Here is a 13,541-nt window from a genome sequence, read left to right on the forward strand (position 1 = left end):
ATTAAAATCATGTCCCAAGGAAGGACAGACATCGAAATCTCTGCAGCCTGCAGGGAAGGGCAAGGCAGGATCCTGAGGATGTCTGAGCTGCCTGCTGCCACAAGGGGACACTGCTCCCACAGCCTCATGCCATCCTCGCTCCGAAACCCTGATTTTGATGCATCAAAGCTGAACAACCTCCCTCAGGAATCTCCTGCCAAAAATCACTGACTTTCTGCTTTGCATGAAATGAGATTGGAGCAAGCAATGTCCCCTGGAAGCCTGCTGGGCTGGTTCAGCTGTGAGCAGGGAGTGAGTCAGAGCAGGACTCACAGAGCTGCCTCTGGGCTTCAGACTGTCCCAGCACCGGCACAGTGAAAGAAACCCAGGTGTGAGAGCTCAGACCGTGCTTTTCCAGAAGAGCAAGGCCCAGTTGAATTACTGGGATGAGTGGTCTCGAATTGGTGTCACTGGAAGCAGTAGATAATTTTTGTCTTTAAAAACAATGGCCCATATAATAGCTCAACTCACATCCCATCCTTTTTTGGGCACGACAAGGCACCATTGCTAGTTCTGCTTTTCTGTGTTGGGACTTTAAATGCATACCTTTACTCTACCATGCTGGTACTTTGCAGCCTCTTGGATGAGGTTTTGGTTCTGTGGAAAAAAAAACAACTTTAAAAGATAGGGAGGAAAATGACCTTGTCTGGTTGTTTGGATGTAATTGTAACACACTTGACCTGATTTGTGTGTTGTGGAAGAGTCCTTCCGTGAGCAATCAGGCATCTTGAGATAAAGCCCCACCTTTTTTTAGTGTCCACTTTCTGTTTTGGTTCAAACTAAAGCAGAAATTACCTCCCTCGAGTCAACACAAGATGCTTTATGTGTGCTGCAGGCGGTTTGTCACTGTAGAAAGTTTGGCTTCAAAAGACTCCTCATCAGCACGTTAGAGCATCCTTAAAGCACGTAACCATGATGGAATCCTGTGCCTCTACTATCTGCTGAAACATCCAAAAGCTGGTTAGCCACCCAATTTCAGGCACAATTTGTGTGTCACTCAAGTTTCTCCTGTCAGCACGTTCCTGCCATGTCCAGGCACTTTGTGTGGCGATGCGTGGCACCGCCAAGCGCTGCTCATGGGACAGAAGCTGTGAAGCACCAGGCTGATAAATCTGTTGAGGTCTCTTCCTAAGGCAGAGAGACTGACCTGCTCTGCTCAGCCGGCGTCACACACTGCAAGCATTGAGGATCATCTGTCCTGTGGGCTCCTGGTGTGTGAGCATCTGATTGCCACCTCCAAAAGAAGATCTTCATCAAAATGGCATTCAAACCAAGCTTTGCCTCTTTCTGAAAGAAAACTTTGGTAGCCCTACTCCTTACTGATCCAATGCATCGTGCCTACGTGCCAGGACAAAGTCCAAATGCGTGTTGGGGCAATCAGGTAGGGTGCCAGGACGGAACCTTGCCAGCTGGCTACCTGTGGCCCCTTTCAGGGCTCAATGGAGTAAAAGCAGGCAGCTCCAAAACATCCCACTCTGCCCATTGGAACAACTCCAGCCTGGGGAGCTGATGGACCTGTCCTTCGTGGCTCAGGTCCTGTCATCAAACCCATGGCCACTAGGTTTCGAGGCTGGGATCACAGGGACAGTGGCATGGTGGTAATTTCTTCCTTGGCTCTGGCAGGGCCCAGGGATCACTTGACTCTAAGCAAAAACCAAAACAAACAAACAAAAAACAGGATTTTGTCTGTATCGGAAGAAACTGGTGATGGGAGAAGCTTCACCAAACAACTGATGGCAAAGTGGGGTTGGGAAATCTTTGGGCTGGAAACCTGCTTGGGGTACACGTAAATAGAAAGGAAAGATAAGAAGCCTTTTTCCTGTCCTCTCTCTGCTCTCTTTAAATGAGAGGTAAATCATGGTAAATGCATCTCCTAAGGGGCCTAATCCCACAGAGCTTTGGTCTTGCTTAGACGTTGAGGCACTCCTAATATAAAGGGTATATCTATTTCTCTGGACAAAGCATCCTCTCTTCCCCTTTTGAAGTCCAAAATGAAGAGATGGTGTATTTGCCCTGAACAGGCATGGGCATATGTAAGAGGTGCAATTGCCCTGCCTCATTTAGGGCAAGCTGTAGAGATTTCCTACAAGCCTTTCTGTCAGATTGCTGTCTGAAGGCAAAGGGCAGAGTGTCGGGCCTTGTAAACACATCTGGCTTTCTGCTCGGCTGCCTGCCAGAGCTCTGAAGTCGCTTTGCTGGGGACTGCCAATAGTGCTGAGCTGACGGCTGCCTCTGACCCGTGTGAGCTCTATCTCTTTAAGTAACACAAGGGGAGATAAAGGTGTATTTGCTGTAAGATCTCGCCTCTGTTAATGAGTAAGGAAATGTAAACGCGGTTGTTTGGGTATTGTGGGTGACATTCACCTTTCCAACCAGCCCCCTCTGGCAATGGTAGATGTGTACCCAAAATTAACCATACAATTGCAGAGGCCACAAAGAACAGCTCCATCCGTTCCCAAATATTAGTTTTTGGGTGACTGTGCTGGCAGTTTAAACGTCAGGGCCACCGAGGAGAAATAGCCAGCAGTGCTTGTTCTGGGTTCAGCTGGGAAGAGCCCTGCGTTTTTTCCTGTACCCTCCCCACAAGGAAAAACTTCATCAACCTGGGGAGTGATCTGCCGAAAGCCCCCTTCCCGAGGCACTTTGGGGTCTCTGTGCGAGCCACTGGCACGGCACTGGTTGAGAAGAGCCCTGTGAGACCGATGCTGTGGTGGTCTTTGTGCATCAGGTGGGGTGTCGCTGGCTCTGCCACGCTGCAGGATGTGCCAGCAGTGTTTTGGCAGGCTGGCATGCAATTTTAACGTGCCGTGGGGCTGGTTTGCAGGGAGCCTCCCACATCCTCAGAGCAAACAGGTCTGGGTTTCCCCTGGTCCAACTTGCCAAAGCACGAGCCTTTCCTTGGCTTGGTGCTTGCAGGGAGGAGCTCTTCAGACGTCTTGCTGTACAAAGCCCTTCCTGGAGACCTTCTGCTTGTGGCTGGTGTCTGGAGAACCCCTGGTATGAGCTCCATACCCAAAATTCTGTAAGAGGGGAAGGTGTGAGCAGAGAAACCCCAAGGCTGTGGGCTGCTGGGGACCTGCATCTTCCTGATGCCCCTGCTCTGCTCCTGGCAGAGCTCCTGGTGCTGGCTGCACCCAGGGCTCTTCTCCCCCAGATAAAATGAAGGGCCACGAGCAGGATTCTGACCAGATGAGAGGAGATCCTCGTAAATGCAAAACCTGGGCAATGTTAAAGCCAGACCTGGGTGTTGAACCGTGTCCGACTGTAGCCCTGGCACGCTGACATCTGCTCTCAGGATCCCCATGCTGGCGCAGGAGTGTAGCCTCTTGCAACAACAGACCCTGATCTTTGGCAGAGGAGCCTAATCCCCCTGGTTTATCTCCCCCAACCTGGTTATCAGCACTAGTCAATGAGTAAGTTACTTTTACTAAGAGCTAGGGCAGAAAGTCTCTCTGAAACCCTTGCCCAGGCTGTCCAGCCCCATGATGCTGGTGTGGGGCAGCGTTTCCTAAACCTTTTGTAGCTGGAGCACGCTTTTTCCTGGCTTAAAACTGGTGGCACAGAGCAACATCCCTGAGCTGCCCCACCTCAGCTGTGCCTGAGGAGCTGCTGGTGGCCAAGGGGACAGGCAGGGAGCGGGCAAGGTGGCTTTTTGGGAAGCACAGACCCCAGGTGGCTGGGTGGTGCATGAATTTCTGCTCTGCTTCCATCCTCGATGCTCTGGGGCCTCCATGTCCCACAGAGGTGCTCTGCAAGGGCAGCTGCCTGCTGCTGGCACCTCCGAGCCCTTCCTTCCCCATTAAATGGGGAGCTATTAAATATTTTTGGGAGTCTGAGACCTGCTTCCGATGTGGAATAGGGAAAGCGTTCACCACATGTGCTGCAGGTCGGAGCTTCCTGGTTCACCTACAGGCGTGCCAACTCGTGGCCTCTTCCCTGTGCTGGGGCTGTTAAACATGTGCCAGCACTGAAACCCTAATTACAGCCCCACACTTAACCCCGCAAGCATCCCGTGCTCCCATGGGACGTGTCCCAGGGCCGGTGGGGCTCAGGGGCTGTGTTTTGTGCTACAGGGGGGATGCGGTGTTTGCAGATGGGGAGCAAAAGGGGAATGCGTGGGAAGGGACCCCGAGGTGCAGCATGTGGGGTGGGGTCGCAGCTCGGCTTTGGGGTGTTTCTGGGGCTCTGTGCTCGTGCATGAATTGGCGAACCTGCGAGCTGTGGGGTGGGTATGGGTATGGGGTGCTGACCCCCGCAGCGTGGTGTTATCGGGGTTATAGCACAGCCAGCTGTGGGCTACAGCCCAAGGTGCCCACGGAGGCCACCCCACCGCCGCCCCGGGGGGCGCATTACACGCGTGGGGCGTGCAGTCACCCCCTCATCTATCAGGGTCGCTATGGGGCCAGCCCCTTGCGGAGCTGCGGGGCCGGGAGGCGGGCCGGGGGGGGGGGGGGGGGGCGGTGCATTGCTGCGGGCCGGGCTCCACGGAGGTTGGGGAGGTTGGGGAGGAGGCTGCGGAGGCTGGGGAAGAGGCTGCAGAGGATGGAGGCTGCGGAGGAGCTGCGGGAGCTGCGGGCGCTGGTGGAGCGGGCGGGCGGGCGGCGGGCGGTGCTGCTGGTGGCCGAGGTGGCCGAGGGAGCCCCGGTGGCTTCCACCTTGGCTTCGTTCGCCCGAGATTTGCTGGGAGACGAAGCTCCTCCGCTACCGGCACCGACCCCGGGCTGCCCGTCCCGTTCTCGGTGCCGGTCCCGGGGTGAAGGAGGGCGGCGGGCGCTGTCGGCGGGGCTGCTGCTGGTGCTGTGCCGAGGAGGGGCGGCGAGGGGCCGAGGGAACCGAGCACGGCTGCGGGAGGTGGTGCGGGACGTGCGGGGTCGCCTCCCCTCGGGGTCGCCGCCCGCCGCCGTCGTCGGTGTCCTCCTGCCCGGGGGGGACGGGGAGGATGCGGCGGTGCTGGACGCCACCCTCCGCCGCCACTTCCCGGCCCCGGGAACCGTGCAGGGGGCTCGTTACAGCCCCGGGAGTCCCGCAGCTCTCCGAGAGTGCCGTGCCGCAGCCTGCCGAGCTCTGCGAGCAGCCCTGCAGCACCCCGCAGGTACCGGGGGTACCGGGCACAGGGTGGGCATCCCGCCCGGGTGGGTCAGGGTGCCGCGTGGTGCTTCCCATCGGGGTCTGTTCCACCCCTAAGGGATGCCATCCCGAGGAGAAGTGCTGCTTCTCAATGGGATTTGGTCTGCTGCAATGGGATTTGCTCCGGTGGCCGGTGGGATCAGGCCCTCCTCGGTTGGACCTGGCTCTCCGCCACGGGAGCTGCGGCATTGCAGGGAGATCTGCCCCTCTCCGGGGAGATCTGGCTGTTCCCAAAGGGATCGGCTTCATGCTGGTGGGGTCTGAGCCTTCCCGATGGGATCTGCCCTTTCCCGGTGGGGATCCCAGCCCTGGCAGCTTGGGAAGCACAGAAGGCAGCGCTTGGGTGGCAGGGATGTGGCAGGTGGCAGCTGTGACACGGTGGCACACCGTGCTTACATCCAGGGGATGGGGGCTTGGGGTGCTGCCCGTGTCTCAGGTCCTGCAGGAGGAAAGTGCTCGTGTCGGCTTCACGGAATGAGATGGAACAAGAAAGTGTTTGGGTGTAAAACCACACGATGTTGGTGGCCACTGTGAGCACCGTGAGGCTGGCAGGATGAAAGCTGGGTGTCACCGGGACCTTGAGGCGAGAGGCGAGGCGTGGTTGTGTGCAGGCACAGGGCGCTGGGCAGCTGGGCAGGCTCTGCCCCATGGCAGCCACATAAAAAAAAAATACAGGCTCACATTAATCTTAGACACTGCTTGTCTTGGGCTGTTCCCCTTTCTTCTTCCTTCTTTTCATTTTTCCCACTTTTCTCTTGCTCCACTTCATGTCCTGGTGCTCCAGCGTTCTGCTCTTTCTGGGCCCTTCCCCTGAGGGGTCCCACTGCATCCCCCTGGGACCTGCTGCATCCCCCTGGAGGGTGTGGGGCTGTCTTCTGCCAACCCTTTGTGCTGAGTCAGGCTTGTTCCCCTTTCCATCTTCTCTCCTCCTGCCGGCTTTCTCTTTCCTCACATTGTTCCCACTGCAAGAATTCCTTCTGGTGATCTCCCAGATGCCAGTGCTCCCTCCAGTTCTGCTCTGGTGGGACAGCAGCTGCAGAGGCAGAAAACCATCCCTGCCTGTCACCTTTTTTCACCTTTGCACTGCTGGCATTTGCCTCAGAGCTCACATCTTTGTGAGTAGCTGTGGATTTGTGCTCCATGTAGCAGTGGGGTTGGAGAGCGGTGGAGAAAGAGGAGCAGAAAGCCTGAGCAGGCGCTGCCAGCAGCCTGTTTGTGTGTGCTTTGTACGTGTTGTGGGTAGGAGGACTCAGCTTTAATTCACCTCTGACAGTGCTCTTAGTCATGTAAGTGTGCCATGGCCTGCGTTTGTGATGAGGATGCTCCTCAGCTGCAGGGTCGGCTTCAGTTCATGCCCCTGTGAGCCCTACGTACCGAAATCTCCATGTGGCTCCTGCTGTGCCACTCCGGAGAGTTGGGGATGTGGCAGTGCCAGCCACATGGAGGAGAATTTGCTTCAGTGTGGCCTGGGCTCCTTCACCCTGTGGCCTTCCCCAAGGAGAATGATATGTTTAGTGTAGTGTGAGGGAGGAATGTGTGAAATACGGGCCTGGGGGCGTGGAGCGCCCTGCAAAGCAGGTTTTAGGGGTGCCACGGAAAGATGTCATCAGTGGGGGCTGAGCTCGTCACAGTTCCCTTCTCAGCTTTGAATTTTCCCTTCTCAGTTTTGAAAGGGGCTTGTGCTAAGCTGACAAAAGTTGCTCTTGCATCTGAATAAGCATACTGGGAGGAACACAGAGCATCCACTTCTGTTGCCAGTGGTGTAACTTGTAAGGCTGTGTCCGTGTGCTTGTGCCCTTTTTATTTCAGACCGGCCTCAGTGCCCCTTCCTCACCCAGCACATCACTGCCCTGCCCAGGAAAGCCACCCTGGAGCTGAGCCCCTTGCTGGGAAGGTCCCAGGCTCTTCTCATTGTATGGTGGAGCTGGGATGGGAGCAACAACGGCGCTCACGTGCCTCGGGTCTCAGCAGAAACGAGCCAGGTGCCCCGGAGTGTGCAGAGCCCCCACGGTCTGTGAGGAGGGGATGTGTTTGTGGCTGCAGGTTTTGGTTTGTGGACGGCTAGGGCTAGGAAACAGCGGCTAATGTAAAGCTTTTGGTGTTGCAATGGTGTGATAAGACGAAGGACGCTGAAACGGTTTATCATTTGTCACCGGGAGATAAGATCTGATTAGGAGGTGAAAGGCTGTGAGGCATTTCAATGGGGATGCTGAGCTGCTGCTCTTGGAGACCGTGCAAAATTGTTGTAGTGTTTGCAAGCCTTCATGTTACAGTGAAACACTCCAGCAGCTTGTGAGCTGTGACCTTCATTGTCCTCCAGAATAAATGCTGTATGTGGATGGAGGCCACATGCACTCTGCACCTTGCAGGCATTACAGCTTTAGTTTCTTGGTGTCCTGCAGGCCCCTGCTCCCTGTAAGGTTGCTGAATAAAGGGGGGAGCGGTCAGCAGGTCGAGATGGCAGAAGCTGTGTGGTAATACAAAAAAAAAACTTCCTCCTGCAGGAGTGCTCTAGGCGTGTTAGTTCTCAGGACCACCAAGCGTGCTGGCTGAGCCCCTGCTAGGTTTCTCTTCCTGGGCCACCAGTGCCTGCCCCATCCAAAACAGCATCTGCTGGGGGAAACGAGCCCTCAGGGTGGGTTCTGGCAGCCCTGTGGCACAGTGGGGACAAATTTCCAGGCACTGGAAGCCTGGGATGAAGATTTCCAGGAGCTGCCCTGTGCTTTTTGGCAAGGAGGGCCCTGGTTTTGCTGCTGGAGGGGGTGAGTTGGGAGGTGGGGGGAGCACGGCGCTGACCCAGCACTGTCCTGAACTGGTCTTCTCTGGTTTGTCCAGAAGAGGAGAAGGAGAGGGAGAGGTGGAGGCTGCCTGCCTTCCTGCCATGCACTTCTTGGAGCCGGAGGAGCCGGAGAAAAGGCCATGTATCGAAAGATGCAAACAACGTTCATGAAGGTATGCCCAGCTCCCGCGAGGGCCTTGTACTCCTGCTGTGACTGCTGGAGGTTCCTCACTGACTCCCTGGTGATCCTCATGCCCACACCCCTTGCTGGTGGCCTCCTGAGGCCATTTCCAGTTCCAGACATCTCTTCCCTGGCTCAGGTTTGGCCAGAACCTAAAGATACCTGGCAGCTGTGTCTTCGGGCCTTTCACTTGTCTAAATAACGCCACACTGGGTGCCCAGCTATGTCCCTGCACTGCTGGGCTCAGCTGCGTTTTGCAGGAGATCCTGGTGACACGACTGCTCTGCATCCACACAGTGAATTGGAAGCATCACCCCAATCTTACATGATGTTTTCTGCAAATACTGCTGAGAGCAGTGCTCCCAAACCACTTGGTTTTGGGGCTGGCGGGGATGAGCAAGAGGGCAGCCAGCCCTGGGCTCACTGAGTCAAAGGAAATTGTCCAGGCGTGGTGCAGAGATCCACGCTGCTGCATGGAGTGTGTAAGCAAGGGGGTCCTCTGTAAAAAACACAAGGGTCTGAGAAAACAACTGAAATGGCCAATTTGTGCAGCTCTGAGCCAGCTCCTCTAGGGGAAGACAGCGGCTCAGAAAATTGATGTGCCTGGTCTTGCAGTCGATGCCAGGCAGGCGAAGCCTGATACCTGCACAGAGCACTTTGAGGTTGCTGAGTCTGCAGGAGTCCGTGGGGCTGTCTGCAGGGATGCTGCTCCTTTGCTCTTGGGTCACCTCTGCTTGGTGAAGTGATGCTGAGTTTGCAAAACAAAATGAGAATCCATTATGAATAAAACAAACAACAGCTGTGCTTAGGTTGTGAGAATACAGCAATTGCTTCATGCCTATGCTTTATTTCCGTGTTGGTTTAAGTTGCAGCTTGCACAAGGAAGGGTTTCCCACCCAGCTCTCCCTTGACCTCTCTTTGCTCTTTGCAGGTGACCAGCAGGACCCCCAGGAAGTGGCTCTGACCAGCCTGTCTCCTAATGGAAACTACGAAGAAGCTGCTGGAGGCGCGGGCACCTAGAGCTGCGGGGCATCCGGCGCGATCCCTGTCCCGGTCCTGCCTGGCTGGTGTGGAGCAGCAGGAGGAGGAGCTGCTGTGTGCCTGCTCAGCCTCTCCTCGCAGAGCCCACCGCTCCCAGGAGATGCTGGAATTCGCCAGGGTCTTCCACGGCTGCCAACAGCCTCCGAGGTCCATGCCAGAGCCACCCCGTGCCCTGCGCCCTGCTGCCTTGGGGTGCCTGCTGCTGGTGGACACTGGGCTTTGGAGAAGCCCTTTGGGAATGGACCCTGGGCGAGGTGACGTGGGGACTTTGGGTGTCAATCTGCATGAAGAAAGGGGAATGCTTGCTAATTTAGAGCAGGGCTGGCCTCCCAGGCAAACGGAGCTGGCTGCCTTGTTTTCATGCTTTATCACTGTTTTGAAGTTCCTGCCCTCTCTCTGATCAAGAAAAAAAAAAAAAAAGGAAAAGACAACACAGTGGCATGGAGACTGCAGTGGGACTAAATATGAGGCCTTGGCCAGCTGAAAAGGCTTAGATGTAGATAAGCCATGTGAAGAAATGTTTAAGCAGTTCCAAAAGGCTACCCGTAGCCTGTGGAGCAACAAAATTGCAGGTCCTTGGTTTACGGGGAATGTATAATGGTGAAATACCTGTTTCATGCTTATTTTAATGCCACAGAAAACGGGTCTTGGTTTGCTTTCGGCACAAGCTGCTGGGCTCTGTTTGCTCCTGGCTGTCCCTTTGGATTTCACCCAGCTCAGGCCAGAAGCTTCAGCCCCTCACATCCTGCCTCCCTGTTCCCTGCTGGATGGCGGCAGTGTGTCCTCCCTGGGTGTCCGTCTGTCTTCTTTCTCACTTCTTTTTCCCCGTGGCAGCAGAGCACCTGCGGTACTGCCGGCACCAGCCAGCACTCCCCTCCAGCAGCGTGCCTTGGGATTTTCTCTAGCTCTTCCCCAAAGCAGGGGCTGGGTTTGTTACCCGACTCATGACCGTCTGCAGTCTTTCCGTGCCTCAGTCTCCCCACCAGCAGGATGGGGATGGTGACGCCTTGCCTACCTCACCAGGGTGACGACGGTAACGCTGGGGTTAGAGTCGTTGCCCTTTGTGATGGTGCTGCTCTGCCCTTTGGGCTGGGAGTGGAAAATCTTTGTTTTCTTGCAGTATTTGGCCTTTGCCACCCGGAATGTACCAATGAAGAAGCGACCCACTACAGATCTGCGGTTAAACCTCAGTGTTACAAATCCAATGGATTTATTTGCTGGTAATTTATAGGTAAATCATTGCACATTTCGCACTGAAATTTCCATTGAAACTGATGAAGTGCGAGTGATTTAGAGAGGTGTGAGTGGGAATGTATCTGACCCCAAGTATTTCTTTTCCTTTGGCTGAGGAGTGAAGCAACTTTTTATTTTTTTTTTCCTGCATTAAGTGGGTACATGATGGTGCTGCATTAAATTTTACAGGTTTAATTGATTTCATAATTTAAGGGCTCTGTTATTCTAAGTGTTTGCTGTAATGAATAAAGACGTTTCATTTCTGAATTACAAAGTGCTCGTTTCCTATAGTGTTGTCTTTAAAATCATGTTATACACGGATTCAATGACGTTTCTCTACATTTAAATAAAACGAGTGTTTGGAGGGAATGGAAGTGACCCCAGTGTATGGCACCCAGACCAGCTGAGGTGGGTTGCTTGCTTGTTTGTAGTGGGGAAGGTTGGAGGCAAGGAACAGCAGCTGCCTACGAGGAGCAGAGCTGGCCCTCTCCTGCACCATGGGTTGAGCTCTGGTACGTCTCCTTAATAACTTTCACCACAGCCATAGGTTTCTCAGAGGAATTCAAGCCCAGCAGAAAATATTTTTTCCTATTTGGCAGAAAACCAACGCTGCCCATTTGGACACCGCTGCCGAGGTGGATTTCTGTAGGACAGCCTCAGCAGCCTGACCTGCCCACACAGGGTCCTGGGCTGGGGCTCAGGAGTGGTGTGGGAAATAGGGCTGCTGGGGGAGGGATGGGGAAGGGCATTTGGGTAATTATTGGGGAAGGGTTGGGGAAGGGGACTGAGGGAAGGATGGGTGGGATGGGGATTGGAGGAAGGGGATTGGGGGAATTACTGCGGAAGGATGGGGAGAAGGATTGGGTTAATTATTGGGGATGGGGATTTGAGTAATTATTGGGGAAGGATGGGGGGAAGGATTGGGGGTAATTGTTGGGGATGGGGATTTGGGGAAGAAGGTTGGGGGAAGGATGGAGGGGAAGGACTGGGGGAATTATTAGGGAAGGATCGGGGAAGGGGACTGAAGAAAGGATGGGTGGCAAGACGACTGGCGGAAGGCTTGGGGGAAGGGGATTTGGGTAATTTTGGGGGAAAGACGGGGGGAAGAATTGGGAGAATTATGGGGGAAGGGGATTCGGGAATTGGGGGAGGATTGGGGAAGGGGACTGAAGGAAGAATGGGTGCGAAAAGATTGGGGGAAGGATGGGAGGGAAGAATTGGGAGAAGGGGGTTTGGGGAATTACTGGGGACGGATTGGGGGAAGAAGATGGGAAGGACTGGGGGAATTATTGGGGGAATTATCGGGGAAAGACTGGGGGGAGGATTTGGGAAAGGATTAGGAAAGGGGATTTGGGGAATTATTGGGAAAGAATTGGAAAAAGGGATCGAGGGAAGGATGGGGGGATTATTGGGAAGGGGATTTGGGGAATTTTGGGGGAATGATGGAGGAATTATCGGGGAATGGCTGGGTAAGGGCGGGGCAGGGCTGAGGGGAGGGCAGGGGCAGGGGCAGGACCCCCCCCCCATGAGGCGCGAGGCCCCCGGGCGCCGCCATGAGCGTGCAGGGCTGCCCTCCCCGCGCCTGCCCGCTCCCCTTTCTCATCAGGCGCTCTGCGCGGCCACCCCCTCCCGACAACCACAGGGGCCCTGCCGGAAGGGGACCTCGGCGGCACTTCCGGGCCGGGCAGCAGAGGCGGCGGAGCGGCGGCGGCGGCGGAGCGGCGGGGGGGGGCAGCGCCGTAGTTGCCGCAGCGGGGCCGGGCGAGGCGAGGTGGGGCGGAGCTGGGCGCCACCTCCGTCCGCGGGCCGCCACCATGATCACCTCGGCCGGTGAGGGGGCCGCGCCGCCCGCCGGGGTTTCGCTGAGTCAGGGCCGGCACCGGGCGCCGCCGGAAGGCCGCGGGGGGGCCGCTGGTGGGGGTTATGGGGGGGGGGGGAGCAGCACGGGGAGCTCTGTAAGCACCGAGCGTGGCTTCTGAAGGGAAATGAGGCCGGGGAGCCGCGGGGTGAGGTCTCCGGGGGGGTGCTGACCCCACAGAGGCCTTGTGGGGGGAGAGGGAGACCAGAGGGCCCAGGGAAAGGGGGCGGGAGGGGGGTGTTAAGCGCTGCTTCTGGGCCCGCTGGGGTCTTTCGGAGTGTAAGAAAATATAAAAAGGGTTTCCGAGGGTGCTCAGGATGGAAATCGGTGTGTGGCCGAGCCCTGGTTTGCGAGGGAAGTGGTGCAGAGGGGAATGGTCTGCACGGAGCTTTCTCTTTCCGGGCTCTTTGTTTTGTGTTTTAGGTTTTCAATTGAGTAGAAGCAGGAATTAGTTTTAAAGGCCTATTAAGGTGGAAGTGGTGTGTTGAAGAGCAGTAAGATTGCTTTTACCAAAAATGCAGGAGCTTGTAAAAACAAAATGTATACTTGGAGCAGAGTAGCAGAAAACCACAGGAAGGAGGGGTGCTGCCTGGCGTGGGGCCGCCTCGGTGCTCCTTGCTGAGGGATGTTTGTGTACCTTGTTTTTTTTAAAAAAATCTGGTAATGGGGATTCCACAACATCCGTAGGCAAAATGAGTAACTTTATTTCTGTCAGAAAACTTTTCTTATCATTGCACTTCAGCCTGTACAGCTCCAAATAAACCTTGGTCCTACAGCTCCTGTTCGTATCTGACAGCGATCAGATCATTCTCTTCCTGCTGACACCCAGCTTACTCATATGTGAGCTGTGCTTGTTTTAAAGATGTCAGTAGGCTGAACAGTTACAGCCCTCCCCACACAAGTGTCCCAAGCTCTGAGCCCTGGACCTCTTTGCTTGTGTTGCTCAACGCCCCGGTTTGTGCCTAGCTCCCAAAGCAGGGCTCCTGGTGCAGGACACAGCACTCAGGCGTGGCGGTGCCAAGCGGAGGGAAGGATTGCCTCAGGTCTGCCAGGAGACATTCTCACTTACATGTCTCAGTGTGAAGCTTGGTTCTGTGCCTCCTAGGTCAGCCGTGTGATATTCTGATCAGGTTTCACCTGGATTGACCCTACTACTCTGCTTCCTTCCTGTGTTGTATGTTTTAGTTTTGTTCCGTGCCATCTTTTTAGATCCCTCCCCCCTCAGGTTCCTCCCTCTCTTCCCTGATTTTTTGTCAAAATCTTGTGAAAGCCCGACTCTGCCC

At 55.3% G+C, this 13,541-nt stretch overlaps 2 protein-coding genes across 2 annotated transcripts in view; both read left to right on the forward strand.

Annotated features, from left to right (window-relative positions):
* Nucleotides 1-4,581: 4,581 nt before the first annotated feature.
* Nucleotides 4,582-10,645, forward strand: C9H2orf72 (chromosome 9 C2orf72 homolog). The gene is made up of 3 exons (XM_032193297.1): nucleotides 4,582-5,131; nucleotides 8,002-8,118; nucleotides 9,058-10,645. The coding sequence occupies exons 1-3, from the start codon at nucleotides 4,582-4,584 to the stop codon at nucleotides 9,144-9,146; spliced, it is 756 nt and encodes a 251-aa protein (XP_032049188.1). The 3' UTR covers nucleotides 9,147-10,645.
* Nucleotides 10,646-12,149: 1,504 nt separating this feature from the next.
* PSMD1 (proteasome 26S subunit, non-ATPase 1) overlaps nucleotides 12,150-13,541 on the forward strand; it is a 71,229-nt gene continuing 69,837 nt past the window's right edge. Inside the window, exon 1 of the mRNA XM_032193076.1 lies at nucleotides 12,150-12,230. Coding sequence (XP_032048967.1) covers nucleotides 12,215-12,230 — 16 coding nt within the window. The 5' untranslated portion in view covers nucleotides 12,150-12,214. The remainder of the gene's footprint in view (nucleotides 12,231-13,541) is intronic.

Source organism: Aythya fuligula, chromosome 9, assembly GCF_009819795.1.
Source record: "Aythya fuligula isolate bAytFul2 chromosome 9, bAytFul2.pri, whole genome shotgun sequence".
Classification (NCBI taxonomy): Eukaryota; Metazoa; Chordata; class Aves; order Anseriformes; family Anatidae; genus Aythya; species Aythya fuligula.

What these genes read in the sequence shown, in the direction of transcription:
- C9H2orf72 (XM_032193297.1), top strand. Translation starts at nt 4,582, where the DNA reads ATGGAGGCTGCGGAGGAGCTGCGGGAGCTGCGGGCGCTGGTGGAGCGG. An exon ending in AGCCCTGCAGCACCCCGCAG is followed by an intron (nt 5,132 to 8,001) that starts GTACCGGGGGTA and finishes TGGTTTGTCCAG; the next exon opens with AAGAGGAGAAGGAGAGGGAG. An exon ending in TGCAAACAACGTTCATGAAG is followed by an intron (nt 8,119 to 9,057) that starts GTATGCCCAGCT and finishes TGCTCTTTGCAG; the next exon opens with GTGACCAGCAGGACCCCCAG.